At 43.6% G+C, this 27077-nt stretch overlaps 12 protein-coding genes across 12 annotated transcripts; 3 read left to right on the top strand and 9 right to left on the bottom strand.

Moving 5' to 3' along the window:
• Nucleotides 1-2110: 2110 nt before the first annotated feature.
• Nucleotides 2111-3575, top strand: EAF02_008284 (uncharacterized protein). Its single transcript, XM_038904332.1, has 4 exons — nucleotides 2111-2343; nucleotides 2668-2895; nucleotides 2964-3022; nucleotides 3102-3575. The coding sequence occupies exons 1-4, from the start codon at nucleotides 2291-2293 to the stop codon at nucleotides 3311-3313; spliced, it is 552 nt and encodes a 183-aa protein (XP_038756054.1). The 5' UTR covers nucleotides 2111-2290; the 3' UTR covers nucleotides 3314-3575.
• A 212-nt stretch (nucleotides 3576-3787) lies between these two features.
• On the bottom strand, nucleotides 3788-7118 carry EAF02_008283 (uncharacterized protein; the record flags this gene model as incomplete). The annotated part of the gene is made up of 2 exons (XM_038904331.1): nucleotides 3788-4347; nucleotides 4400-7118. 2 exons carry the CDS (start codon nucleotides 7116-7118, stop codon nucleotides 3788-3790), a joined length of 3279 nt encoding a protein of 1092 aa, XP_038756053.1.
• A 438-nt stretch (nucleotides 7119-7556) lies between these two features.
• Nucleotides 7557-8748, top strand: EAF02_008282 (uncharacterized protein; the record flags this gene model as incomplete). The annotated part of the gene is made up of 2 exons (XM_038904330.1): nucleotides 7557-7692; nucleotides 7751-8748. The coding sequence occupies 2 exons, from the start codon at nucleotides 7557-7559 to the stop codon at nucleotides 8746-8748; spliced, it is 1134 nt and encodes a 377-aa protein (XP_038756052.1).
• Nucleotides 8749-8795: 47 nt separating this feature from the next.
• EAF02_008281 (uncharacterized protein) lies at nucleotides 8796-10177 on the bottom strand. The gene is made up of 2 exons (XM_038904329.1): nucleotides 9972-10177; nucleotides 8796-9920 (listed from the first exon to the last, which is right to left on the bottom strand). The coding sequence occupies exons 1-2, from the start codon at nucleotides 10090-10092 to the stop codon at nucleotides 8812-8814; spliced, it is 1230 nt and encodes a 409-aa protein (XP_038756051.1). The 5' UTR covers nucleotides 10093-10177; the 3' UTR covers nucleotides 8796-8811.
• A 111-nt stretch (nucleotides 10178-10288) lies between these two features.
• On the top strand, nucleotides 10289-10999 carry EAF02_008280 (uncharacterized protein; the record flags this gene model as incomplete). The annotated part of the gene is made up of 2 exons (XM_038904328.1): nucleotides 10289-10433; nucleotides 10491-10999. The coding sequence occupies 2 exons, from the start codon at nucleotides 10289-10291 to the stop codon at nucleotides 10997-10999; spliced, it is 654 nt and encodes a 217-aa protein (XP_038756050.1).
• Nucleotides 11000-11435: 436 nt separating this feature from the next.
• EAF02_008279 (uncharacterized protein) lies at nucleotides 11436-12254 on the bottom strand (the record flags this gene model as incomplete). Its single annotated transcript, XM_038904327.1, has 2 exons — nucleotides 11436-12168; nucleotides 12214-12254. The coding sequence occupies 2 exons, from the start codon at nucleotides 12252-12254 to the stop codon at nucleotides 11436-11438; spliced, it is 774 nt and encodes a 257-aa protein (XP_038756049.1).
• Nucleotides 12255-12885: 631 nt separating this feature from the next.
• On the bottom strand, nucleotides 12886-14358 carry EAF02_008278 (uncharacterized protein; the record flags this gene model as incomplete). Its single annotated transcript, XM_038904326.1, has 3 exons — nucleotides 12886-14004; nucleotides 14062-14188; nucleotides 14240-14358. The coding sequence occupies 3 exons, from the start codon at nucleotides 14356-14358 to the stop codon at nucleotides 12886-12888; spliced, it is 1365 nt and encodes a 454-aa protein (XP_038756048.1).
• Nucleotides 14359-15568: 1210 nt separating this feature from the next.
• On the bottom strand, nucleotides 15569-17534 carry EAF02_008277 (uncharacterized protein; the record flags this gene model as incomplete). The annotated part of the gene is made up of 4 exons (XM_038904325.1): nucleotides 15569-17028; nucleotides 17106-17290; nucleotides 17366-17391; nucleotides 17448-17534. The coding sequence occupies 4 exons, from the start codon at nucleotides 17532-17534 to the stop codon at nucleotides 15569-15571; spliced, it is 1758 nt and encodes a 585-aa protein (XP_038756047.1).
• A 278-nt stretch (nucleotides 17535-17812) lies between these two features.
• EAF02_008276 (uncharacterized protein) lies at nucleotides 17813-19517 on the bottom strand (the record flags this gene model as incomplete). The annotated part of the gene is made up of 5 exons (XM_038904324.1): nucleotides 17813-18099; nucleotides 18229-18743; nucleotides 18798-18913; nucleotides 19131-19391; nucleotides 19443-19517. 5 exons carry the CDS (start codon nucleotides 19515-19517, stop codon nucleotides 17813-17815), a joined length of 1254 nt encoding a protein of 417 aa, XP_038756046.1.
• A 293-nt stretch (nucleotides 19518-19810) lies between these two features.
• EAF02_008275 (uncharacterized protein) lies at nucleotides 19811-24431 on the bottom strand (the record flags this gene model as incomplete). Its single annotated transcript, XM_038904323.1, has 3 exons — nucleotides 19811-20649; nucleotides 20709-23000; nucleotides 23057-24431. 3 exons carry the CDS (start codon nucleotides 24429-24431, stop codon nucleotides 19940-19942), a joined length of 4377 nt encoding a protein of 1458 aa, XP_038756045.1. The 3' UTR covers nucleotides 19811-19939.
• A 937-nt stretch (nucleotides 24432-25368) lies between these two features.
• Nucleotides 25369-25935, bottom strand: EAF02_008274 (uncharacterized protein; the record flags this gene model as incomplete). Its single annotated transcript, XM_038904322.1, has 3 exons — nucleotides 25369-25689; nucleotides 25710-25834; nucleotides 25863-25935. The coding sequence occupies 3 exons, from the start codon at nucleotides 25933-25935 to the stop codon at nucleotides 25369-25371; spliced, it is 519 nt and encodes a 172-aa protein (XP_038756044.1).
• A 114-nt stretch (nucleotides 25936-26049) lies between these two features.
• EAF02_008273 (uncharacterized protein) lies at nucleotides 26050-27029 on the bottom strand (the record flags this gene model as incomplete). The annotated part of the gene is made up of 3 exons (XM_038904321.1): nucleotides 26050-26655; nucleotides 26756-26894; nucleotides 26995-27029. The coding sequence occupies 3 exons, from the start codon at nucleotides 27027-27029 to the stop codon at nucleotides 26050-26052; spliced, it is 780 nt and encodes a 259-aa protein (XP_038756043.1).
• Between the last annotated feature and the right edge of the window lie 48 nt (nucleotides 27030-27077).

Here is a 27077-nt window from a genome sequence, read left to right as displayed (position 1 = left end):
GTTCTCATTTTTCGCTGTCCGATAGGTTTTCTGGGGAAGAGTTGATGGGTATATTCATGGATGTTGATACATTGACGGGGTATAGTGAATCTTTACATACGGATTCGAGATTTTCTAATGAGGTCGCTGCAATATCTTCGTATTTAAACGAAGCCTTTGAATTCCATGAGGTTTGCGAACTCTAATATACGCTAGAAAGCAAAGAATGGGTAAAGCTCAGGATCTTGAAACTCTAGCTTCAGTCGTTGCATGAAACCACGACTTTAGGTACTTGACTATGTTACATATTAGCACTGCAACGTCCTCAATTGATCCTTACAATCTTCATTGCCGAAGCTTTTGGTTGCGGTGATCATTATCATCGAAGAACTTTTCATCGTCACCTCAAACACGATCTCATTGAAATGTCCAATATAGTATCAATACAAGGAAAATGTCTCGGGCTTTCCAATCTAAGTATCTTCTTACTCTAGCTTTATCTGGTTCTCATTCAGACCTTTGTGAAAGAGTCCAGATCCAGGACACATTATATATCTTCAATCTGCTTTGGGCTTGTGATTGTGTCTTGTGTAGGAGTTATAGTGATGTATTTTTATACTGTTACGATTAGGTTACTATTCATCAGGTGCTCTGTTTTGCAACAAAGGATCTCCAGCTAGCAAGTGATTCACTTTCTTGGCCGCGATGAGGTTCTAACTGGTATAAAAATCCGTCTTGGATCCATTTGAATTCCCTGTAGATATGAAGTCACAGAGATACAAGCCAACAGAGGACGAACAGATAATCCTCTCGCTGAACGTGCGCGAGAAATCTCTGAGAGTCTTGTCCCTTTTATTTCTTTCAATATATATCCAAAAAATTGACTGTACCTGTTTTCTAATTCTCACTATCGATACTGGTGAGCTATAATTCCCGAAAAGCGCAATTTCCGCTGTTATCGGTGGTACATTTTGTAGTCATCCCTTTTGAATACTCGTCTGACACAAACGACAACAATCCCTTAGAAATGAGTACCAGTTTGACTTGTTCCGGGCTTGAAGAAGTGTCCAAACTTGGGGGTTTGGAATACAGGTAAGGTAATTTTGTAGCCATGAAAACGCAATTTGAAGACCTAGCAGCCACATCTGCAGGTCTATCGTTTGTTCTTGATTATCACTTTCTCTGCCTTGATCAATGTTTTTATAGTTAAGAGACTCTCCGTGATGTGTCAGGCGATTTAGTGAATAAATGGCAACGTACATATTGATATCGTACCATTTGACTATGACAACCCTGGAGGTCATGGGTAAGGAATGGATGCTTGATGAAGAGATAGACATGAGATAGGAATGTATGAGAACCCAACCTTATGTCGAAGTTTCCGCTGAAGTGACCAGCATTATTTATAAAATCTATGGTAACAATCTAAAACCTTCACTAAAATACTCAAGAGTGTTGAAGGAAGACCAATCTATTAACAGAGTCTGGCTGGAACTATCTCAGCACCTTCCATTTTCACGAAAGTGATGAATGTATAAATGATAATGACAATGAAAACGGTGAAGATAATCTCCAATTCATGTCCCTTTGACAACTACTATGAACTGCCATCAAAAATTGAATCTTGCTGTCTGTACAGTTACATTGATATAGAAAGAAAGACTAATTGTTGATATCATTCTTGGGGAAGATGGATAACTCGTATTTAGTTTGAATAGAGAGCTGGTTCTTGAAAAAAAAGAAAAGGAAAAAATAAGCCTTCGCTAAATCATTTGTAGGCTGAAGCGCATTCTTTTCAATGCTATTTTATAGAAGTATGTATTGAAATACTGGCCCGCGATTGAAAAAAGTAGAATTCGATTAGCCTTCTCGAGTGATTTAGAAGACTAGCCCACTACTAATGATAACATAGAGTTAGCCGCTCCTTCTGGTAATGATATGAGCCCAGCTTAACCTGATGGGTTCATCAAGTTGCTTGATATAACAAAAAACCTTCTCTCATCAACATCAAAAACAAACCTCACTTCCCACAAGTCCCTGCTTACATAATCTCACAACCCACCCCTTCACAAGATTACTTTATCCCACCAAACCTCATGATCCGATCCGCCATCCGAACCTCGGCAAGAACGTCGCGTCTACTGCTCGATCTTGGTTGCCATTCAAGCTATAGCTACAAGATTGTCGTGACGCTTCAACGTTTTAGATTTTACTCAATTTACATTCATTTCATGCAAAGTAACGTTTCTTTTTTTCATTTCTAAAAGAGTAATTTGAGTAGGATAGAAGAAAGAGGGGTATCTGGTGCAAGATGTCGAAGTCACGGGAGGAGGCTATGAAGGGTGTCGAGGCGATTTTTGAGAGGTATTCTTTTTTAGTTTCTTTATATTTCTGTGTCGGGAATTCATTTAACTACATGCGCCAAGTGGAAGTATTTGCTACAGCATCGTACGGTACTTGTGCAGTGGTGGTATTTTTTTGCCGACTTCTCGCAATGAAGAACTCTCTCTTTCTGGGTGGTTAGTAGTACTATACCACAACTTTAAGAAGTCCTTCGGTATCAATTTGATTTTTCTCTATAGCTATTGACCATTTTCGTCTCAATTTTCACACCAGTTCTTCACTTCATATTCCTACCCCCCTAAATCCTACCTCCCCCTTTCCCACTCCCCTCTAACAAACCCCCAGATACCGACTAATCGCCCAAGCCCAAAATTTCAAAGGCTTTGACTCTCACCTCATGGAAAACATCAAAATCATTGATGCCACCCCCTCAGGAACCGTAACCTTCGAATTTCTAATAGACGAACAATATAGCAATATCAACAATGTGATGCATGGAGGAGCCGGTGGTGTCATATTTGACATGTGTACTACGTTTGCTTTGGGACCTGTTGCTAAACCTGGATCTTGGGAGTAGGTTTTCTTTCCTTCTGGAATCTGGGAGTACGTTTGTGATATATGCTAATGCTAACGGGAGGTAGTTTTCTGGGTGGTGTAACGAGGACACTCAATTTGAGTTACTTAAGGGCTGTTCCTATTGGTACGTACCTAGTAGATTTCCATTTAATCATGTGCTAGAAATACTACTTTCAGAGAATGATCAATATTAACAAATCCAGGTACAACTGTTCGCATCTATACCGAAGTAGTACAATATGGCAAAACGATGGCGATGCTTCGTGGTACCATGACTAGTCAAGATGGATTAATCATTTATTGCACGTGTGAACATCATAAAGTGCGTGTGCCAACCCGGAAAGAACATTTAGAGCATAAGGTAGAATGGGATGGCTTGTGGAGTAAGGATTCGGATGGGAAATCGAAATTATGATATCTGTAGACCTCGCATGGTGTAGCGTAGCATTGTCCAAAGGGCACTACGAATGATTCAGACAGATGTATAAAAGAGTCGTCTTCTCTCTTGGACCGCCTCAAAGAGAGGAAGTCTCGTTCAATATCGATTTTCAAAGAAGAGAGTACATAGATGACGCAGGGAAGATCATTTCAAGATCATGTAGTTCGCGTTTTCTTGAGCGATATCTCAATCTGCCTTAGAAGCTATACTCTATAACAGCACCTTCTAGGATGCTTGAATGCAAAGTCCAAGTGCCGAGTGGGTTTTGGCGTTTCCTCAACACAAAAAAACCATCACGCTTAGTAGATATTCTGCAATACACTGAATTCAATCCAGGTTCCTTATCCCAATGATGAGGGCATCAATTCATAGATTCGTTAATCCAACACACTAAACCAAACCGAACTCCAAGGACAATATCCCAAACCATTACTCATATAAACCTCAGCCCTACATACCCATCTCAATATCTCCATCATCATCCAAAAGACTTTCAACTAGACTGTCCTGCAATTGTTGTTCTAACAATGATTCCTCCTCGTCGGGACGAACGATAGTCTTTTCTTGTTCAGCAACGACTGTTCCTTCGCTTTCATCGACATCTTCTTCCTCCGCGTTTTCCTCTTCGTCTTCCTCTACGCTCTCCATTTTGATTGTGTTGTCCATTATCACTTCCGGACCTCTGCTCTTTTTGGATTCCACACTTCCGGCCCTACTTCTGTTGCTATCACCGAGCGGCACGCTTTCGCCCCTTACACTTTCCCTCATCACACTTCCTCCTCTCAAAACACTTTCTTCTCTCGTATCTTTTTCGACGAGAGAATTTACAATCTTACCAAGAGTAACGTGTATCTTAAACAAAGCATTTCTACTAGTAGCATCGAGGCCCAACTTTTTGTTCTCGACGGCCTCAGTCACCTCCTCATATGTGGCACGGAGTTTATCCTCGGATGAAGCTGGTGAGATGTGAAGTTTGGCAAGAAGAGGTGTGAGAGTTTTCTTTTCTTCCACTGCTTGAAGTATTAGTTTAGGTCTTACAACACTAGGAATATTTCAACTTACGTCTCATAGAAGAGTTTAACCTTTCCAAAATATCCATAGCAAAATCAAGATGGACATCTCCATTAACTGCTTTCTTAGCTGCATCATCGGATAATGTGAGTTGATTTCCAGGAACATAGCATTTTCTAGGGTCTGTCCAATCTACCAAATGGGCACCAATCGTCCCAAGACCAACCATTTCAGCCTCAGCATCCTCATCGTCATCTTGCGTTTCAAAAAGTTTGTGCATGGCATCTAGTGCCACTCCACGCATCCTATCTTGATTTTCTGCCCTGCTATAACAATAAACTGGTAGGAAATAGGTAAGTGTTTGCCGAACACCTTGGTTGTGAGCTGTGCTTGGATCAAAGTAAAGGACAACCAATGTCTTCAATAGATCATCGATAGCAGACGAAGCATCCGTAATTACACGTCCCAATAGGAGCTTAGCAACAGCAACGGTAGCTGCTGCCTGGACTTCAGGGTCTTTGGCACCGGATTTCAAAGCCTTCAGATAAACCTTGGTCAAAATTGTAGGGTTCGATTCCAGAAGTTGGGCACCGTGTTGATTGAGCATGTCGGTCAAGATCTGCAAAGCAGTGATTTGAAGAGCAGAGTGGCCTTTGCTAAAGAAATGTATGAAAAGAGCCAGATTCTCCTCGGCCAAAGATTTGTCAAGAAGAGAACACAGGCCAATGCAGAGAAGACCACGTTCTCGCACAGGTGCTTCATGACTACGCACAGCTGGCACAACAAGGTTGTTGAGCATGGCTACAAGATCCGGGTTCTCCTTAAGACTTCCCTCAACATTTTCAAGCATACATTGCACAATATGCAAGCATTTCATATTGACCATAATTTCACGGACCGCTTTCTCTTGCTCTTCTTCTTCCGTCATTGGGGGCTTTTTCTTGCCTCTGGTGGGCTTCTCATCATCACTGACGTCAGATCTTGCAGAATGGAAGCTCTCTTCCGCATCCTCGAAATCTTGTTCATCAGTAACCGTATCATGAACATCTGCAACGGCTTCCAAGACTACACTACAGAATTCCCTTTCACCAGCAGGAGTTGCGGCACAAATTCCTCTAAGGACTTCAACGGTTAGTTTAGTAACTTCCTCAGGCAGCTCCGGAATCGCCAAGTGCTGTCTCAGAAGCGTGAACATTTTCCGTCGTCCAACTTCATCTGAGTAGTCCAGAGTTCGAGCAATGTGGAGTAGTTGTTCGACAATAAATTCTTGCTCTACGGTATCTTCCTCTTCCGCTACATCCTCGGTGATCTCCTCCTGCGTTGCGATCCTCTTGAGAGCCTCTACCAAAACAGCAGTGTACCTGTGGAGGTAAAATGCCAGCTTCGTAACTTCGGGCATTTTCTCTTCAATCAAAGCCTCATACTTGCTATTTCCATCGTTCCGACAGAAATCGTTGAAACTTCTTGCCATGAATACAGCTTCCGCCGATAAGGTGTCCCAGAAGCGATCATCGAATTCAACGGCATCTCGAAAGTCGGGTCGGCCCTCCCAAAAACCCTTCATCGCCTCTAGCGCAACCCCATTTTCAACCCCAGAATTAACAACATCAATTCTTTCAAGAAGTTCTAATAGCGCGTCCATATTCGGCGTTCTATTCTCTTCGGTTGCCTCACCTTCCGCAGACTCTGCTGCGGCTGAAGCCAAGCAATCTTCAATCCAACGTTCTCGGAAAAGTCTCCCTGCCGCTTTGCGAACGTTTTCATCTCGGTCGCGAAGACCCCATCGTAATAGCTTTTCACGCATCGAGAGTGACAAATGTCGGAAATCTCCGAGTGCTGGTAAAAGTCGAGAATAAAGTGCCCGACGAGTTGCAGGGTCCTGGTCTCTAGCCCTTTCTAGCAAGTATGGAAGCGTATTGGGCAAAATTGGTAGATTGATCAAAAGAGACCTTCGAACGTCGGCACTAGGATCATTTTGCAAAACTGCTAATAGTTTGACAAGCAAACCCCCAGAAGATTCATCATCACTTTCATCTGCCTCCCCCTCTGCTTCGTTTCCAGCCAATCTGCCAAGACCCAGCACAGCTTGCACTCTCACCATCGCTTCTTTATCGTGAATTCTGCGCAGAAGCCCATGTCGGAGTTGCTGAAAGAGATCGTCATCAATCGAATCGAGAGAGTTAATGATATGCGAAATCAGCTGCGTGGATCTGAACCGCACAAATTTCTCTTTGGCCGTCAAAAGAGGTAAAATAGTCGTCATGAGGTGACTTGTTAGTCTCGTACTCGGCGTCTCAACCAAGACTCCATCCTCCTCTTCATTTGCTGGGGTCACTTCATTATCCTTCTCATTAGCATGTCTCAAGAACAGCCCAATAAAACGAATCGCCTTTTCTCCAACACTCTCACTCTTCTTGATCGGCATCACTCTGAGAACACATCTTGTGAACTCGTATGTAAATTCCTCCTCCTCAAAGTCTTCTGCGCCAGTTTTATTGTTCTTGCTAGTTGGCTCATAACAGCAGGCCTCCTGTAATTTTCGCAAGTTAACGACTAATTTTCTATGCGATGCGGTGTTTCTTTGGGAATCTCGGAATATGGATGAAATTTGCGTGCGCAACTCATTGTCAGGTGTCTCTTCTGGAATCTCAACGTATGGTGTTGATGATTTGGATGTAGCAGATCTGCGACTACTCGGTTCCACCGTAGATGATTTGCGGGATCCAGAGGCAGATGTCCTCGAGCTCCTGCTGGAGACTTTCCCTGGCATCTTGTTTCCTTGGGTTTGGGTCTGAAACGAAAAATTGCGTTTTTAACGTAGATTGTTTCGTTTGGTGGTCGTATATTCGTCGCACGTAGAATACGCAACTGTGTTATTTGTAGGGGAGACTATAGTGAGAGTCGGAACAGTATAGTCGCAAGCTGCATGGACGCGTTAGATGATCAATAACTTTTTCATTTCACACTTGATGTTTGCTGTTTGTTGACATTGATTGTTACTTTCCTACCCCTGCTTAGTCATGAACCGTTGTCAGCGATAAGGATAAGACCCGCCTGCGGGACAAAGTGTCGATGGCGACATCGGGCCAGTGCGAGGCATTTAAAATCGGATAAAGAATCTCGGGAAGTATCAAAGTCAAGTGCAAAAGCTAAGTGCAAAAGCTAAGTGCAAAGCTTGGTTCAATTGTTTTACCAATTCATCTTAAAGATGTTTCGATCTGGTGTTCGTCGCTTTGCGACCACAGCTGTAAGAGCTGCGGAAAATGTTGCTCAGATGGAAGCTCCAAATCAATATGGAATTGGAGTTTCTAAAGCTCAGGGCGTGGTAAAGGGTTTAACTGGAGGTTCGTTGAATCTTGGTAGTTCACGGCGCACTATGAATTATTGACTAAAGGATCATAGCAATCGGAAACACTCCACTCATTCGACTAAATCACATCTCTGATTCAACTGGTTGTGAAGTATTGGGAAAGGCTGAGTTTATGAACCCTGGAGGATCAATCAAGGACCGAGCAGCTCTATATGTTGTGAAAGACGCCGAAGAGAGGGGATTGCTGAAGCCAGGAGGAACTGTTGTCGAAGGAACCGCTGGAAATACAGGAATTGGTCTCGCACACGTTTGCAGGTCTAAAGGTTACAAGCTCGTCATCTACATGCCCAATACACAATCTCAAGGAAAGATTGATCTTTTAAGATTATTGGGTGCCGAAGTGTATCCAGTACCAGCAGTAGCTTTCGACAATCCACAAAATTACAATCATCAAGCAAAGCGCCATGCGGATAAATTAGAGAACGCGGTTTGGACAAATCAATTCGATAATATCGCGAATAGACGAGCCCACATTGAGACTACTGGGCCAGAGATATGGAATCAGACCAATGGCAAGGTGGATGCCTTCACCTGTGCCACGGGAACCGCAGGTACTTTGGCCGGAATCACTCGATACTTGAAGACAAAGTCCGACGGAAGGGTCAAGTGTTACCTTGCGGATCCTCCGGGAAGCGTTTTGCATTCATACATTCAGTCAGGTGGAAAGCTGGTGGATAGAACTGGCTCCAGTATCACAGAGGGAATCGGTCAAGGCAGAGTTACAGACAACTTAAAACCAGACATTGATTTATTAGACGGCTCAATGCACATTAGTGATGAGAAGAGTATCGAGATGGTCTACCGTTGTTTAGATGAGGAAGGGTTGTACCTCGGAGCGAGCTCTTGTTTGAATGTCGCTGCTGCAAAGGAACTAGCCGAAAAACTCGGAAAGGGCCACACTGTTGTGACAATACTATGCGATGGCGCATACAGATATGCAGATCGATTATTCTCCAAGAAGTGGTTGTCGGAAAAGAAACTTCTAGGAGCAATTCCAAAGCATTTAGAGAAGTATATTGTGCTTCCTTAAATTATTGTACAAGTATATACAAATACAAAAGTTTTCATCCGATCATTAAAAGAAACATGTGACTCATGCTGAGCCAAATAAATTGGTATATGTTCTATAACCCAGGTTTCCCGCAGCGATTCCCTTCAAGTCGGATGCGTACCTATTAACACGTTTCTCTAATCGAGGTATGTTCTCCTTCAACTTCGATGAAGCTACCGTTGATGGGTCGAAAACATGTAATGCTGTCTTCATCCCATGTAGCACTGGTACTGCAGCTACAAGCCAATGGTTCTTAGCCCGGATAGTCTTTTTCTGTATTTCCTCTGCAGAATAATCTCCACCATCCATTTTAGTTTGACTGGCTATATCTGATTCGACGGCGCCGGATTTCGAATACACCCGTACCTCTGGCCTCTTAAGATTGAGTAAAGAAGTGCTCAAGTCGTATGCCGTTCCAAGTAGCCTTGTAGCATAAGTTGCGACCTTTCCATCCAAATCTTTCCCATCCGTATGTTTTACGGCGCGAACTGCAGCCAACTGTAATAATATACCAATAACCTCCGGAAGAGCCCGTACGTCATTCGCGCCCTCTGCAAGTAATGGACCCTTATCTCCAGCATGTCTTGGATCCTCAAGCAAATCTGCCACGGCTTCTGCCCATGCAAGCGCCTGTTTCGTTTCGTGCTCTTCAAAGCCACTGACCTGTGCCTTGTAGTAGATCCAGTACATCATTTGCAAAACAACTTCTTCGTCGTTCAAGCGAAACCCTGTGTAGCGAACTCTTCTTGCCGCCTCAATAACAGCATCCATTCGTCCTACCAAACCAGCCCGTCGAATCGTCTGACAATATAAGGCATGGGCTAAAGGTCGTCTACAATCGCGATATCCCTCGAGAAATTGTGGTAGATTGTCCCAATCCTTCTTTTCCATCATGAGATTAAGAACTTGTCTAAATCCTTTCGTGGTGCCCGGTAGATCTCTCAACTGGTTTATGTGCTCCAGGATGAATTCTTCTCCACCAATCTGGACCTTGACGGGATCAGTCTTGAGTGATTCTGCATGTTTCCTGCCGTATACTAGCTCCTGGTCGTATTCTGAAAGATGTGCGGGTAGGAAAAGATTCTTTCGGTATTTCAAAAGTAAGGCGTCAAGCTCTGCGGAGGAGGTTGGAGAGAAAGATGGAACTTGGCCTACTCTGAAGTCAACACATGGGATACAATTTGAGCATTTCAATCACATACCAACTTTTTGGCATACTGGAGAACTTGTGAAAGATCGTTGTTGTCTGGTCAATTTCAGTGGCGCATGTTTGAACAAGCATTCGCTGCCACGAACGACCTTGGAAAGACCTTTACCACTCATAATGACCTGGGGAGTAAATTCAGGTAGCCTTGTAAGAGTGTACGGTTACAAATTGGAGGGGTGAGGTCGATCGTTATCATCAAGAGGGTTTGGAGTTCTGATTTAAATATTTAGGCGGTGACCCCAAGAGCGGCAGAATTTTTCAGATTGGTCGCATTCAACCTCACTTCAACACAAAATCTAGACCACAGCAACCATGGCAACCATGACACCCACATTGCGGCCACTGAGCTGTTGGAAATTTCTTTTGAGGCAATCGAGACAACAGAAGACCATTGCCAGGTCTTTGACTACATATCATCACTCGAAACCGGCGTCGCAGACTCCTCTTCAGACTCAAGGTCGGCACTCCACCAATCTTACAATTGAGCTCCTCTTTATACTGATACCCTAAACAGCTGTCCGAAAAATCAAAACCTATCCTCCACCCTCATCGCCAGCTCAGATCTTCAAGGAACCAATAAAAAACATTCACGCAGAGCAAATTGCCGTCCTCGATCCCACTGGTGCCCGTACCAATCTATTTTCTAAAACAAACCCAGAAGCGGCCAGAGTTGGCGATATTCTTCTAGTACGACTCAAAACTGGCGATCCATTTGCCGGAGTATGCATCAACATTCGACGACGTGGTGTGGAGACGGGCATCTTATTGAGAAATGAGTTGACGAGAGTGGGTGTCGAGATGTGGTATAAGATATACAGCCCCAACGTGGAAGGTATCGAGGTGGTACAGAGAAAGGCTAAGAGAGCCAGAAGAGCCAGGTTGACATACATGAGGAAGCCCAAGCATGATATGGGTAGTGTGCAGAATATCGTCTTGCAATACCAAAGAACGAGAGGTGTATTGGGAAGACCTGATGGTGAGAGGAGGCAAACTAGTAAGAAGAAGACAAAGGGAAAGAAATAAACGGCGCGAGGTGGTGAAATATCATGCATTGACTTCATGAAACAAGATAGCGCTTGTAAATTATTGTCATATTATAAGAACACAGAAAGTTTCTATCGTTTCCCTTTGATTTGTTTTCTCCGAAATCCGAATGAGGGACGGGTATCCATCTGAATATCAAAGGCAAATGGCACGTTCTTAACTAATCGGCATTACACTTCAATAAATCGGTCAATTGAGCAGGAATTTACAGCAAGCGCTTGTTTCATTGATGAACTTGATACGAAAGTCGTAAAGACTACAATGATTAAACGATGAGATTAAGCGAACTCTCTACATTTTTGCTGCAATTCATAAATCTCAATTTGATTGACAAGGTCATAATGACCTGTATAAAAAAGTGACTTTGGCTCTCTATCAATGAAGATTAATTTCTCCAACCATCACTTCTGGCAAATTACCCCATGTTTCTCAGACGCATTGAAACGTCGCGATGCAGATGCCATCCCGTTTCTAACAGCTCGGTCACAAAATCTTCCCTTTCCCAAAAAATTCTCGTCTCTTGCCGATCCGTCCATCTCGCGTCCTTCAAAATCATGTAATTCATGAACGATATCACTTTAATACTCCTCCATAACTCATCGCTCTCCCTGTCGACAAGATCCGGCATGTTGTCGCAGAGGAGAGATCCGGCTGCGACAAAAGCAGGTCTTCTCTCTAGTACTTCTGTGTTGGGGGTAAGTAAGGGAGGTGAAGCGAGATGCGCGACACCATTGAATTTCTCGACGGCTAGGCATTCCAGCGTTTCGATCTTGTATTTGCGGGCGAAGATGTACATTTCCGTGTTGAAAACCAATCGTGAGTCGTCAAGGTTTTGAGCAGGTGGAAAGGAATGCTGGGGTTGATGAGGCAGGGGAAGTATGCGAGGAAGCACATTCAAATTTGAATAGATGCCAGAAGGGACATCATTGTATTCGGAAGTATAGATGTACGAAAGCGCTGCGTTGACGATGAGTGAATGCTGATCTGACATATCAAAGTGTCGTAGATTTGGTTCAGTGACGCTCCATCTCTCATCTTCCCTATTTGCGAGGACCGCGGAGCGAGGTAGCAGTATTGCACTATGTGCGAAGATAACGCCGTCCTTGCACTTCAATTCGATATCATGGTAGTCCTTCGATTGGTAAATTCTTACAGGTTAGTTGAGGTAGGCAAAATCAGACGGCTTGACTTACCCATGCCGGGCTTCAGCATTTGCTTTTTGGTGTTGATTCATGACTGCTTGTACAGAAGAAACATCGCACCGGTATTTGATGGAGTTGGTACGAAGTCACGTTTATATTCACAGCAATAAATTAATTCGATTTATTCAGAGCTTGTTCTTTATATGTTCCATCAAAGCTGGCTGGAAGCTTGAAGCAAATGTTGACTTTGTGTTGGACTCAACATTCGATAGGTACCCATAGTGAGTGCACAAAATCATGAAAGACCTTCAGCCTATATTTCAAAGTTGACAATGGTCTAATTCTAGAATTCACATCGTACAGTCTCGTTGTCTCGTCTGCATAGGATTATTTGATCAGCATTTGAGATGAACGAGTTGGCATTGAAGAGATTTTGCTGTATTCAACTTTTGAAGTCTTCTCGTGAGTCTACCTAGATAATCACCCCTTATTGTACATTGGAAACCCGTAGACTGTTCTAAATTCCCTGAATCGTATAGCTTTCAAAGGAAGCAATTGTCTTTCTCTGGGAAACAAAATCGTATTCATTTGCATGTATCATCCTATCATTAGAAAACAGAAGACAAATTCGTATCCTTAATAACTGCTGGAACATTCTCCCACTCAAAACTCCACTAGCCTACAGCATCGAGCAATCATTCCATATTGCCTCCCTTAGAATCATTACATCGACCACGAAGACCACTGAAGAATTGCGAAACTGATATCACCTCTCTCCTGGCACATTTGAGCGAAATCTTCCCTCACTAGAAGTTGTTTCATATATCTACTAGCAACTTCCAGAGCAGCCTTTCGAAGATCATCACCTTCGGAAATATCAGGTGTGCCATCGAAAATAAGTTCAATACTTTGAACGAAGCAACAAGAGTTCCAGTAATTATCTGCGACAGAGGAGTATCCTTGACGAGCAAGTCTCTTTAATGACTGGATATCGTATTTTTCTGCCATGATATAGACCTTTGCATGCTTGATCAAATCCTCCGCTTGAAGCTCGATATTTTCGGATGACAGACCATAAGTTGCGCTCTTGCCAAAAAGACTACCACGACCTGACCAATTAAATTTGCCTTTTGATAATTGGATTGGAGTCTTTGCTGCCTCGATATTATTGCGCGAAGTATTCTCTGTGCCGAACAAGTTCCGTGTTGAGGATGCGGTCGCAGTTGTAGGGGCATCGACAGGAGCAACAGGAGCAACAGGAGCAACAGGAGCAAACGAGTTTCCAGTTGTAGGGGCATTGGTAAAAACAATGGGCTCAAATACGTTTGATGTCGACCGAGAGGTAGTTGCTTGAGTAGTAGTTGGAGAAACAGAGCGAAAAGTGTTTCCAGTTGCGGGTGCAGGTGCAGTACGAGGAGTAACGTCGCGGTAAAGGCTGAATAACGACGAGTTTTCACGAGTTTGGGGTACATAGCTGAACAAGTTGCGTCCACTATCTCTTGGTGCTTGTGGAGGTCCGAAAATGGAGGCGCCGTTTAAGCTTGGAAACAACTTTTGCCCAGCCGGGAGAGTTGATCCAAAGACTTTCTCAGGTCCACTTGTATCACTGTTTGCTGGAGCGCGGAAGGATTGCTTAGTAAAGTAAAATGGCGGGTCCGATGAATCTCCAGTGAGAGATGTTCCATCTGGCATGACAGAAGTTGCGTTTCCTCCCCACGTCGCAGTATCAGGATGCTTCTGTTGTTTGGATACAGAGTAGAGACCATCATAAAGAAATCTGATCATGTACTCCACAATCTCTGGTTCCTCTTCGTCAAAATCGAAGACACCATCAGTAGCTTCCTAAACCTCGGTATCAGCAAGAACAAGCCACTCATCATCACCTTGCAGTTTGATTACCTTAAATCCGTGATCTATAGCCGCAGCAAGAGGCTTTGATTGAGAACAAATAATTGCTCGATGGACTTTGAACTCTTTTCCTTGGCACTTAATGATAAGGTCTGTGTATTTTCCAGTAGTGTATAACCTGTCAATGATCAATATTGTTATGTCAAATGAGATGATACATCAAACTTACTGAGAGATAAAAAACGGGTGAGGTTGCTTGAATAAGTTATTCAGGAATAGTGACTCGGAGGAGGATTGATTCGATTGATTCTCGACCGAGGGTTGACTTGTTGTGTTGGGAGGGTCCATGATGGTTTATAGAAACTTGGTATGTTTCTTGTATTTGCTTTTGACTATAGAATCTAGTAAACATTAGGACTTACTTTGTCTTACTTGGAAGGGTATTTTTTTTTAACTTTCTCTTTGAGGTTGTAATTGTGGTTGTGGTTTCCTGTGTGAACAGAGTTTCTTCAGTTTGTTGTGAACTCGAGCAGAAAGGTACTGAGAACATAGTCCCTACACGTGATTTTCCTGAATTCACCTCATTGATTCACTTGCCACACTATCAGGTTTTATTTTAGATTGCAATGAACACAATGAATATATGAAAACGAATCATGGAAACATAGGTAATATATCACTAAGGTTGTTCTTTCTTCAACGTGCACGGCATCTGGGCACCTACCTAGTACCTATTGCCAAACTTCAACATATCCACATGAAAATAACATATACAACCTTGGAATACAGACTTCCCCAATTATTGATTATTAGCCCAGGCACTAGATCCTAGACAGCAGATAAATAGACAATATCATTTTTGAGTGAGAAGGTAATAGTCGGCCGCTTGAAGAGCCGACTATTAATACAAAATATAGTATCCACAAAAAATGAAGATCCAAAAATTGAAGTGAACTTTCAACACTTGACCGTCAATAAACCCGTACTCCAATGAAACTTTTCAGCCAAGGTTCCTTGAAACAACAATAATATATTCACTTGCTACTGCTGACCAACCATTACTAGGCCCCACAAAAATGGATTCCAAAATGGCAAAACTCTAGGCCCGGACGCCTAGAATCCCAATGAACCAAATCGTTTTTACCCTGACTGAACTTGCGTTCAGACAGGTCTTATATAAGTTGTCACTGACGAAGCCCTGCCAATGCAAGTAGAGAGGCGGACAACATTACTCGGGAATGATGAACTCTACCGCTGCGCCATACGAGACGTGGGGGTGCTTAAATGTTTGTCACCATATTTGGTTATACGTATGGGGCCGGCTAATCTTTGAAGCCGGCTCGGGCGGCTTTCCATCATCAACGCCCTCACGCCGATCACATGCTTTATTTTTGATATGTTCTCGGTTTTATTGGCGCATCGTTAAAGTCCCAAGGTCCAACTCAACTTCAGATTGAGTATCCACCATGTTATTTGTAGGTGCCCTTTCCATCCTCCTTTCAATGTAAGCCTCAAGCAAACATGTGATTTGTAGAGAGGATCGCCAATTATCATGGCTTTACCACCTGATGCTCTTCGTAATCGGGTGCTCTCTTTCGGACGGGTTACTAATATTTCTAAAGCAATTCACTGTTCCAATCCGCTTTTGTAAATCGAATCGCATAGAGGTCTGATACACTCTCTTACTCTCAGGTATGAAGCCAGCTTCTCTACCTTCCTCTTCCAAGCCCACAACTGCTCTAGCAATATTGCCAGCCACAGCACTATCCCACACCCCCTCGCGCCATGACTTCGACAACAACAATGAGATAGCTTCCGATCGAATTGGAAAGTTTCGACATTTGAGTGCAACAACATATATCTGACTGATGATTCCAGAATCAAATGTGAACTTGCCTGTCCATGCTGGATGAGACATTAAGCTTTTTGCTGAATTAAGGACTTCGCGGAAATCTTCCAAGTACTGATCAAGAGCGACTTGCGATGGGATCAATGCGGAGTTAATGGCAATGCGACAGAGAATCCAGCGCAATTTTAGGATTGTGGCACCTGCAAAATCTCTCTGGCTCGGGAAGAGACGGCACTTTTGCAAGACTGGTGTGAAAGCCTCGTGCCAAGAAATTAATTCGGCAAGATATCTCTCTTGTTCTTCGATCACAACTGAAGAAGGTTTCTTCATGATAGCTGTCTCATTATCATCCTCGTAGCCGCGCATTGTTGCTTGTGCGGTATTCAACGTGGGCAAAAGATGCAAAAGACGACGCATGATGAGATCCCAATAGGCCTTGGCTTCCGGGAGAGATGCAAATCGCGAAGGCATGTTCTTTACACACGAGGATCCAGAATCCTTAGCTAACATATGGTAGGCCATGCCTCGACCGTCAACATTGAAGCTCAACGAAGCGATTTCTAGTAAGCCGAAGGCCTGGTAGATTTCATCTTCTACGTCACTTGGCACTGGAGAAGCTATGCCAAAAGTAACCGAATCGGTCGACGCATCGGACTCCTCAGGCTTTTGAAGATGAGGCGTGTCGCTTCTAGATGTATGTTCATGATGGTATGCTTCTATTAGACGGATTCCAGCTATGATGTGTACAGTAGCGGATTGTTGTGTCCCATAAAGATTCTCAAAGCATACAATGAGCAAGCAAAAGAGTAAGGCTGTTCTTAATGAATGGCCTCTCTCAGCGATATCTTCCTTCATCAATTTCACTGCTTTATCATACTGTTTGATAGCGAACATATGATGGTCCTCTATAGTTGACCTTTGCGACCTTTGCTCTTTCGTATGCAATATCAAATCAAGAGCCCCTATAGCGCTCATAGCATGCCGAATTGGCCGTTCCTCTTCGCCAGCTTGCAACATTAGATGACTCCATAGTTTTGATTCGAAGAATCCGCATAGCCGTCGTGTAGTACTTTCCGTGAAGAAACAAAAGTACCGGTATTCTTGTTCGGTTTCGACGATGGGACTCCTTGGTCGCAGGACTCGTATGTTTATACGAGCTGTTTTAGGTGCTGCCCTCGCGTCAGCTACTAATTGAATGACTTTACAACAAGAAATAGCTAGTAATCGCTTATTAGAAGTATCAGACCTTTCGAGGGTAGTATAGCACGATGAGTTGCACCAGATTTTCTCTTTGGCTGCGGTTTCTGAACAACAATTGCGCGCCTGTGAGCATGTGAAAATGCGTCTGCAGAGTACCCATCGCATTTGAAACCCGAAGCCTCACATCTAGCACAATCTGGCTTTTTTTCGTCACATTTGACTCGCCGTTTTCTGAGATTGTGGTCAATCTTGGCGACTCACGTGACCTTGGTGGTGAAAATAAGGTTTCGGAAATTTAGTACGAACCTGCAAGTCCAACAACCAGTTCTTGTCTAAAATTGTCATATCGTCAATGTAAAGTTATGTTGAGGAATTCATGGTAATTTACCTTGGGAAAATATGCTCGCGTTCGTTTGTCCTTTCGTTTCAACGGGATAGTTGTCATTCCACTACTCTTGCTCGTGCCTCGTGGCATCATTGGCTCAAGTCACACAGATTGATACAAACGCACAATCGGTCTGGAAAGATTCTTTGACACAGGTCTAGAAAATGCTCATAGATATAATGTTTATTCGCTGGGAGTTCTATCGGTTTGATTATTCTTAGATAGGAGTATTCCCACGATACAGCTGAGCTGTGCCTCTACCATGCACGTGCAGTGATCAACGCGCTGAGGCCTGAAACCCCTGTCGCGACCTCGTTGGCCAATCCTATTGCCTACATTTTCACTCATCACTTTCTATGAAACCGCTGCTAGATTCCAGGCCTGATCTTGGCTCTCAAGTTCATAGGTGCTCTTTGAATGATCATTATCACCGGAAACTCATCAAAATCTACTTCGTCCTCCGCATCAACTGAAAAATTAAATGTCCACAAGAGTCTAGTGACTGCGAGACGGATCTCTGCCCATGCAAGCGGTCTTCCAAGACAGCTATGGAATCCCACACTAAAAGTTTTGCTAGCCGAGAGCTGATCATTTGCATATTTTTTCGGTTGTTGGTCTTTCGGTAGCCAGCGTTCAGGAACAAATTCGTCTGGATCTGCAAATATGTTTTTAGATCAATTTGTCGCATATGTCCGAACTGCTAGACGTGTCTGCTGGAATGTTAATTTAATGAATCACTGTATATATGGGTTTTGAGTACTCACACCTCCCGGGAGGAATATACCACAATATTCGTCCCCGCCTTCAGGGACTACACGCGGCAGTCCACTAGGAATTGAATTGCATATTCTCAAGCCCTCGTTAATTACAGCTTCCAAATAAGGGATAGGAGTGCTTTGGATCGCATCCAAAGTGATTTCCTTCTCCTCCCTGAACTTTGTTCTAATGTCATTACAAAGTCGGTCAAGGATTCGCTTGTTTTTCTTTTTGGTGAAGTGGTTGAAGATACCAGTCATCACTGCTGCCGAAGTTTCAGAACCACCCACGATGATGAAATTAAACGTGGATACGATCTCTTCGCGGGACATATTTTCAAAATTGACATTGTTTCTCATGAAAGGAGTCATAAAATCCGGACGATCACCTTTTGTATCTAAGCGACGATTGATCATCTTTTCCGCATACGCACTATGCTGCCTCTGTTTCTCCATGATTCTTTTCGGAATTAATTTCTGAAACAGAAATTCCATCGTAGGGTAGAACCGAGGAGCTGCAGTGATGGACATCCCCTTGAGATAGCTGATTAGCGTACGGACCTAATGATGATATTCTCCTTTCTCGAGGCAGCCAAACGGTGCTCCAAATGCCAAATCTCCGATGATGTCCATGGTGAAAAAGTTCAACCAGTCTGTAATATTGATTCGAGCACCTCTAGTCGAGTTCTCGGGCTTCTCGGCAGCTTCTCTGATCTTGAAATCAGCATGTCAGCATGAGATTCGATTAATGGATGCTGTGTGCGGAGCGCTTCATCGGTGAAAGAATTACTCATCAGTCCTCGGACACGAGCATGGAACTTGAAGTCGGTCGTTGTAATGAGGTTATCGGCTTGATTATTCGGTGCTGAGATAGTTAGCTATGGGTGTCTAATATCCTTATGTTACGTATTTCCTAACCAATATATCAAACCTTGTCTCTCAAAGCACGCTTGTGTCCGCGACGAAAAGTGTATATATCGTTCCAAGCTTGCTCGCTGGCAAATGATACTTCATCCGGCGCGAGACGGTAGAATTCTCCATAGATGTCGTGGAATTCTTTCACTTTCTTCACGAGCTGTCCTGTGAGAAGGTAGTATATGAAGGGGAGTCGCGAAGCGGTCCAAAGTTTAGGACCTGGGAATTTCGCGAGAGGGTGGAAATAGATATTGTAGATAGCACTTGATATAGGATACTTTCACATATTAGCTCTGTTTTAGTCCGTCAAATATTAGGGGAGTGGTACCGCGAGTAGAGCAAGGAATGCTACTGCAATCTTGTTTTCTTCAAGGATAGTTGCTATGAGAGCTGTGACTCCCATGTCGGATAAATGTTCACGAATATTCTCAAAAATGAATAACCGAAAAGTTGCTAGATATGTTGAGTCATTTAGATGTAGATGGAGAATATTTGACCTAAGGTTTGAGGAGAGGGCAAGTCTCCTTTTTCTAGACGGTGTAAAACGTAAACCCCTTCACATCCAACTCCTAACAATTCATTTCGCCATTCGAGTTCTATCAACTAATCAAAGGGTTACTCGAATTTTTCGGATCCGTGAATCTCCAAATAAAGCAATAAAGACATGCCATGAATACATTGTTCAAAATACATATAGTTAAAATCATATTTATTAAAATCATCAGTGATCTATTTGTCAGCATTACCAAAGATCGAATCCAGAAATTCATTCCCCCAAGATTCGATTTTCCTGTTCCCCTACTCCCCCATTTCCAATTCCCATTTCTATTCGTATCTAGGTGGCGGCAATGCCGTAAACGCCCTTTGTCTTCTCTCATGCAACATAACTTCTATCGCCATCGTCGCATTCTCTGCTGTACAAACCAACTCTCCTTCTACCGCCATTTCCAAAAACACAGTTCTGCAAATCGCCTTCGCTAATGTCTCCACATCTCTAGCATTACCCCAGCTATGCGTTGCTGTTAAGAACGTCATCACTCGCAATAATTGTTCGTATTCTCTCTGTTCGGTTTGCTTCAGTATCGGAATAGTAATCCCCGCAAGCCGCAATTTGATTTCCAAAATCTGCAAACAATGCAGGGGCGTCAAAGCTGGGAAGTTCATTTCATCTGGGAATCGTGATGCGAGTCCAGGATTCGCTGACAATAAGGAGTTAATTTCGTCCTCGTAACCAGCGAGGATCACAATTAAGTTTCCGTGAAATTTGGGTTTTGTGAGCAGATCAACGAGTTCTGATACGACTTCGGATGTGAAACTGTGGCTTTCGGTATGGGGTGCTAAACGATATGCTTCGTCGATAAATAAAACTTTTCCTAGAGCCTTCTCTAGAACCTTCGCGGTTTTGGGCCCTGAATGTCCAACGTATTTGCCGATAAGGTCGCTGGCTGAGCACTCGATGACTGTTTCGTCGGAGAGGAAACCCATGTCATAATAAACTTTTGCGAACTTTCGTGCTGTAGTTGTCTTGCCAGTTCCTAGAACACAGTTGTTAGTACCCGTTATTCTGTGGGAAGGCGAGACGTATAGATCTTACCTGGTGGCCCCTTGAAGACAAAATTCGTCGGGATGTACTGTCTTGGATCAATATTCCTTAATTTCATGGCTTTACAAACATTTTGGTATTGTCCCAACTGTTTTACTATATTCTCACACCCAATGACATCGGCAAAAAGCCTTTGAAGGTTCTCATTCGCCGATCTGCCTCTATCATATTCAGGATCGAAATCCTCCGGTTGGAATATCCATATACTAGATCTTTCTTCCACTGGAATTTTCGACGTTCTCAATTGGTAATTGGTTCTCGCAGTCGCAATTAAATTCTCTACTTCCCCACCATTACCAAAGTTTAATCTGGTCCGGGCTTTCTGGAGTACATCCATAGCAACCTTGATGGCTTCTTCTGTAGCTTCAAGAACATGGAATTCTAATTTCGAGCGGAGGATTTTCTCGAGTTCATCAACCGAAAAATTCTCGAAGCAAAATGCACTTTCGATAGGGAATCGTCGACTGAGTCCAGGATTCGAGTGGTTAAGCATTTCCAGCATCGGCTCCTTATATCCCAGTAAGAGAACGCATAGATCATCGCCAGGATTTCCTTGCACTTCTGCAACTAGCGTATCGATGACTCCTTGTCTGTACGAGTCGCTTTCATTTCCAGTGCCGTCCGAGTTCCCACTGTACATCATATATGCTTCGTCAATGACCAACACATTGCCCCTTGCGGCGTTAAGCGCAGCTTTCGTATTCGCTTCAGAATCTCCAATATATTGACCAATCAAATCACTAGGATTACGAAATATCACTTCACCCTTCGAGAGAACACCGATCTCACCAAGGATTTTAGCATACAACTTCGCAACCACTGTTTTGCCAGTTCCAGCTGGACCCAAGAATAAGCGATTTAGGGTAAATTGATGCAGAGGTTTTTCTTCCAGCTCTCGCTGATAATTTGACTTGACGAGCTCAAGGAGTGTAAGCAAAGAAGCCTTAACCTTCTCCAGACCAATAAGCTTTTGAAGTTCCTGCCAAGCCTCACTGTTGAGAATAGCAGCGGAAGGATCTGGACCGAGTATATCTTCTTTTGTAAACAAGAGGTCCTCTGGATCGATTGCTGGAGTTTCCTCAGTTTCTGATCCTGAATCTGAATCTTTGTCGGTCGAATCTTGTGCTTCATCGGCCAATTTGCCATCTTTGGAGGGGTTGTCCTCCTCAACTTTGTTTCCATTACTATTTTCGACTTTCGAGGGGTCTTCGTCTTTTGTTTCTAATTCTTTATCGATTTCTACTTCCGTTGGGACTGTCTCTTTCGAGGATGCCTGCTCATCCACCACTACCTCGTCTTTTGTAGACGAGGGTGTATCTTCCTCTAATTTTGGCTCTTCTGATTTGACCTCTTCTATGAAACTTGCGTCTATGGGCGTTGGCACTTCCGCTGGTTCCGGAACCACCACTACAACAGGCTCTTCTTTTGATTTTGTCTCGCTCCCAAGATTATTGCTGGCTGGAATTTTCAATATCTCCGCTTTAGTGTATCTTTCGCGAAGCGATTTTCCGGTTTCTTCCTTTGTCTCCTCGCTCTTAGTCATTTTGTCGTCTTTCCGTACATCGATGAGTTCCTTTGCAACAACGACGTTTGGATCAGTATCTGCTTCTATTTTGTCTCCCTGACTTGCTTCCTGACCTGTATTCTCTTCGGTGTCAGATTTATGTGCTGTCTCAGAATTTTTTTCTACCAAAGGCTCATCTCGCGGCTTTTCTCCGGTGGTCTGTTCGCCAGTAGTACTCTCCTCGATCGTCTTCCCTTCACCTGCCTTCTCTTCACCTGTCTTCTCCTCGCCTTCTTTCTCCTTCGCAGCCTCTTCTTCCGCAGCCTTAGCAGCTCTCTCTTGTCGAATCTTAGACAACCTAGCAGACTGTCTCTCCCAGATCTGCGCGACCAGATTTTCCACAGCTCTAGCATTACCAAACTGAGAGCCTCCTCTCGTTCTACTAACTCTCCTCGCCGCAATCCGCATATAAAGTCCATCATGACCACCCTCAACCTCCATCTTCCCTTCAAATCTCTTCTTGATACACGAATTGAGAATTTCAAGTAATTCAGGCTCTGTAAAATCGTCGAATGTGAGAACGTTGGGAAGCAGGCTGGCAACACTCTTTGTGCCATGTCCTAACAATTTGCGCATTCCTTTTTCGTGTCCCGCAAGAATGAAAACGGCAGATCCTTTCTTCTGATCGATTTCCTGGTAGAGAAAATCGAGAATCTTGCCTCCGTTGCTATAATCGTCTAAAGTCATTGCATCGTCGATGAACATCACACCGCCATCAGCTATTTTATCAACGTATCGTTTTGTCCTTTCAATACCCCATCTGAAAGATATGTACCTGTTGTCATGAGAATATCATCTCTCTTGATGATTCCCATCGAATACAGATATTTAGTATAAATCCTAGCCATGGTCGTTTTTCCAGTCCCTGAATTACCCATAAAAACTGCGCCAAATCTCTCTTCTCCCAGATCGATATTCTGCCGAATCGAACTCTCAACTTTGGCTTTGAGTTTCCTCACGTGTTCTTTCACGTTCTTCAAACCAGTCATACCCATGATTTCTTCCCAGGCTTTTTTCTCCTTCTTGCGCTCTTTCCCTTTTACTTCGTTCAATCCTCTCGGCAATTTGATCGTCCGAATCTGAGTCTGAATCAAATCCGGCATCAGATGCACTATCGTCTTGCCTAGAGCATTCAGGAGGTGTGCTGGCCCACCTTTTCTGCAGCCAGGCCCCCGACGAGTAATCCATCGATGGGTCCTGTAATCCCATTCATAATGACTTGATGGCCAATCCAAATCCACAGGCATATTTTTCGGACACCAACTATCATTCGAATGTGTCAAAATATTCTCATCGGGCTCCTCAGGTATACATATACATTTCGATCGTTGATTGGGTCCCCAAAATGATGTGATCGTCCATACCTCTTTCCGTTGTCTTTGATAATCGGGATTCCAGATACAACTCGTTGTTGGTAATCTCTCCAGTACAAAGGCTGTCTCGAACTCAGAAAGCTGGCATACCATCGATGGTGGAATCCCTATAGAATCGTCTTTTGATTCAAAGAATTCCTCTAACCATAGACGAATAGCTTTAAGCAGGTAAGGAATGTCAGGAGTGAGATAAGTCGGCATAGGTGTTAATTCCGTGCACCTTTCCATATCAATCTCCTTTTGCTCGCAGTCCTCCTCCACAATAGCCATGACATCATCATCCAAGAGAACTTCCTCAAAAAACCCCGGGCTCCTAACCTCCACCGCGGAATCCATAAACGGAACCTTGACATCAGAAAATCCAGCATCGAGTTTCAAAATTGGAAAATTCATTCCTCTCTCTCCCTTCCGACTTCCCTCCAATTCACAACCCTTCGTCGTCTTCTCATCATTAACCACCCTAAAAAGAGGCAGATTTCCCAACCCCTCACTCTCATCTTCCCCCGCCAACTTACCCAAGATTTCTCTCCCCTCCTCCTCTGCAACATCAACCTTATAAAGTCTCTGTAACGCCCTCCTCAACTGTCCCTCCACCACATACACATCATGTCCCAACGTATTTCTCGCATAAGATTTCCTCACAAAAGGTGCCAATTTCCGATAGACCTCCAATGCATTCTCCAGAGCCAGTATGACCTGCATTAATACATTTTGGCAATCTTTTGTTGTATTGGTGCAAGCGATGCATGTAAGATTACTTTTTGATTCTGGCGGCATTTTCGGAAGTATGAATATGAGGTTCCTCTGTTTTTCGACTTGTAGAAAAGCAGTCGAGTACTGAGATATGATGGTATGAGTGAGCGGTTTTCACTTATACGTAAGGTAGTCAGTTGGTAATGCAAAAGCAGACCGGTTGTATCCCGCGATTCAATATATATAAACCTTGCGATAATGAGTATTCAATTGAAATGCAAATTCAACATATGCTCAATTCAATTCCACGTTTCACCTGATTTATAATCCACGCAGTTAATCCAATGCAAACATATAATAAAATCCAAAGAAACGAAAAATAATCAAATCAATTTATTCACCAGAAAATGGTTCCCACGACTTATATCCATTTCCTCACCCAATACTTACCTCTGGATCCGCCTACCATAGTTCGCATAGCGTTAGCCCCAGAGCACCAAAATGCAGGTCAGATAGGCAGACAATCCAATCAAGCGAGTGCAAGATGTATAACGAGGCTAACAGTGTTGCACCGCTGCTGCAAGTCCACTCCTCAAGGAATGCGCTCTCCTATCATCGCGAAAGAAAATTCGCTGCTGATGACCCTGTATCGTGTCAATGAGTCAAGGCTGAGCGGTCGCCAGCGGTCTCGAGTGAATGGTAGAAATGATATGTTGTGGATTGATTACTGGATGCGGATTATCACATCTACGTATGATACGCCACTTTTGATCGGTTTTGCCTAATGGGCCCATTTTTGTCGATTCGTTTATTCGTCTGTTTGTCTACTTACTCCGGATTTCCAAGCATTTATTAATGAGCTACGCTACCCACCTAGGTACCTAGCTCCTTTCACAGGATCAATGCAGCGATAAGAATCCCGATAAGATTGATACCCTCATACCGTACAAGAGGCCTGCGGCCCTCAGATGATAATCGAATGCAAGCGACAAGACAAGCGTGAAGTTACTTAATAATAAGGTTAACACAGCAAACTCGGTGAAGCGGCGCGGGGATAGCAGAACAAGGATTCCACAAGCGCTCCACTTGCTTGCTTCAGACGTATAGTGGGTGACCGGTAAACCATCTGAGCCTCATTTTCGTCCTTCCTCTCGCAGCTTTTTCGCTGCAGCTGCATATGAATTTCTGCGCGGAAATGGCGAATCGTGGGATATAACCTATCTGGGTGCAGAGGATTGAGCAATGCGAGAAACCGGAGAAGATGCTGTGAAGAATGCTGTGAGGAGTGAGATGTGGGGAGAAGGATTCTGCCTTGGGTGTGAGAGTGGAGATTTTTCGGCGGCTGCGGATGAGATCATGCACATGAGTCATGCGGGCCGGTTGTGAGTATGTATGTGGCCGGTTTGGGGGTGGGATGAGGCTCTTGAGATTACTGATGTCAGAGGAAGTGGCAATTGAAGGATGGCGACTGCATTTGCTACGAGGGGCTATCAAATATTGGGTTGAAAAACATACTTTTCTCAATTCTTGATTTTTTGGGCTCACATTTGTCGGGCAAGATCTCATATGGTTTATAGTTGCTCAACATCATCGTTATTCGTCATCGTTTACATCTCGCCCCCTCCAATCTAGACTCATCCAAAACAACCCCTCACTCCCCTCCCTATCAATCATCCGACGAACCACCATTCACAAATCCCTCTCAAAACCTCGCACCAGTATGATCAGCCCATCCTGTCCGATCCCCAAAAATGTCCCCCTTTCTCCCCATACTCTCCTCACACACTCTTCTTCCCCTAACCGCACTCTGTTCCCAATCTCTCCCAACTCTCCTCTCCCTCTGGACTCTCCTCTCCTCCCCCCAAACCAACAAATCCACAGCACACTCTCCATCCGCACTCAACAGCTCTCTCAACTCCTTAACCTTCATGATTTCCCCAACTGTAAATCTTTCCATCAAAGCCTTTACAGCTATCTGTCTAACGCGTGTATACGATCCCGGGGTTTCTTCATAAATATATCGCAACACCGATGTGAAATATGATAAAGTAAGATGTGAAAGGATAGTTTTGAGATTCGAGAGAGTGAGGACTTGTAAAGAGGGAATGTCCCAGAGATCAGAGAAGATGTGCAATGCTACGTGGCGGTTACATCTAATCGCTTCGTCTGATGAGTAGCGTGCCGAGGAGGAAGTATTAGAGGGAAAAGAAATTGTATACTCTCCGGTGTAAAGAAATTCGACCATTAATCCCACGATTTCTGGGTCATCGTTTTCGTCGCTCAGTATCATTTCTCTTTCTGTTCCTTCCTATATTCCAAGATAGGTCAGCAAAGTTGAGGTGAAATTACATCAATTAAATACCATAGTAATGGTAGTTGAAGACTGGAACTAGCGGAGTGAAGCTTACCAAGAATTTCTCAGTGTCCATCGCAGCACCCAATGGTTTAGACTGCGGAGCAACGATGTCCCTGTGGACGAGAAATGAATGGCCTTTACATTTAATAGTGAAATCTGGAGGACCACGTTTATCACTTGGTTTATATGCCCTGAGAATTAGTTAGGAAACTCTTTCTTATTTCTCTTAAAGATATATCTCGCAATGATTTGACTCGGTTGAATTAGGGGTATTTCTGAAGGAGGACTTACATGTCTTCCAGGGCTCGCGGTGTTTTTGATGCCATTTCTGATAGTGTGATAAGTGTAGATGTAATTTATCTCACGTTTTGAGT

This window comes from Botrytis sinoallii (genome assembly GCF_014898435.1).
Source record: "Botrytis sinoallii strain Bc 23 chromosome Unknown BSIN_015, whole genome shotgun sequence".
NCBI lineage: Eukaryota > Fungi > Ascomycota > Leotiomycetes > Helotiales > Sclerotiniaceae > Botrytis > Botrytis sinoallii.
This window is presented reverse-complemented; position numbering and strand designations above follow the sequence as displayed.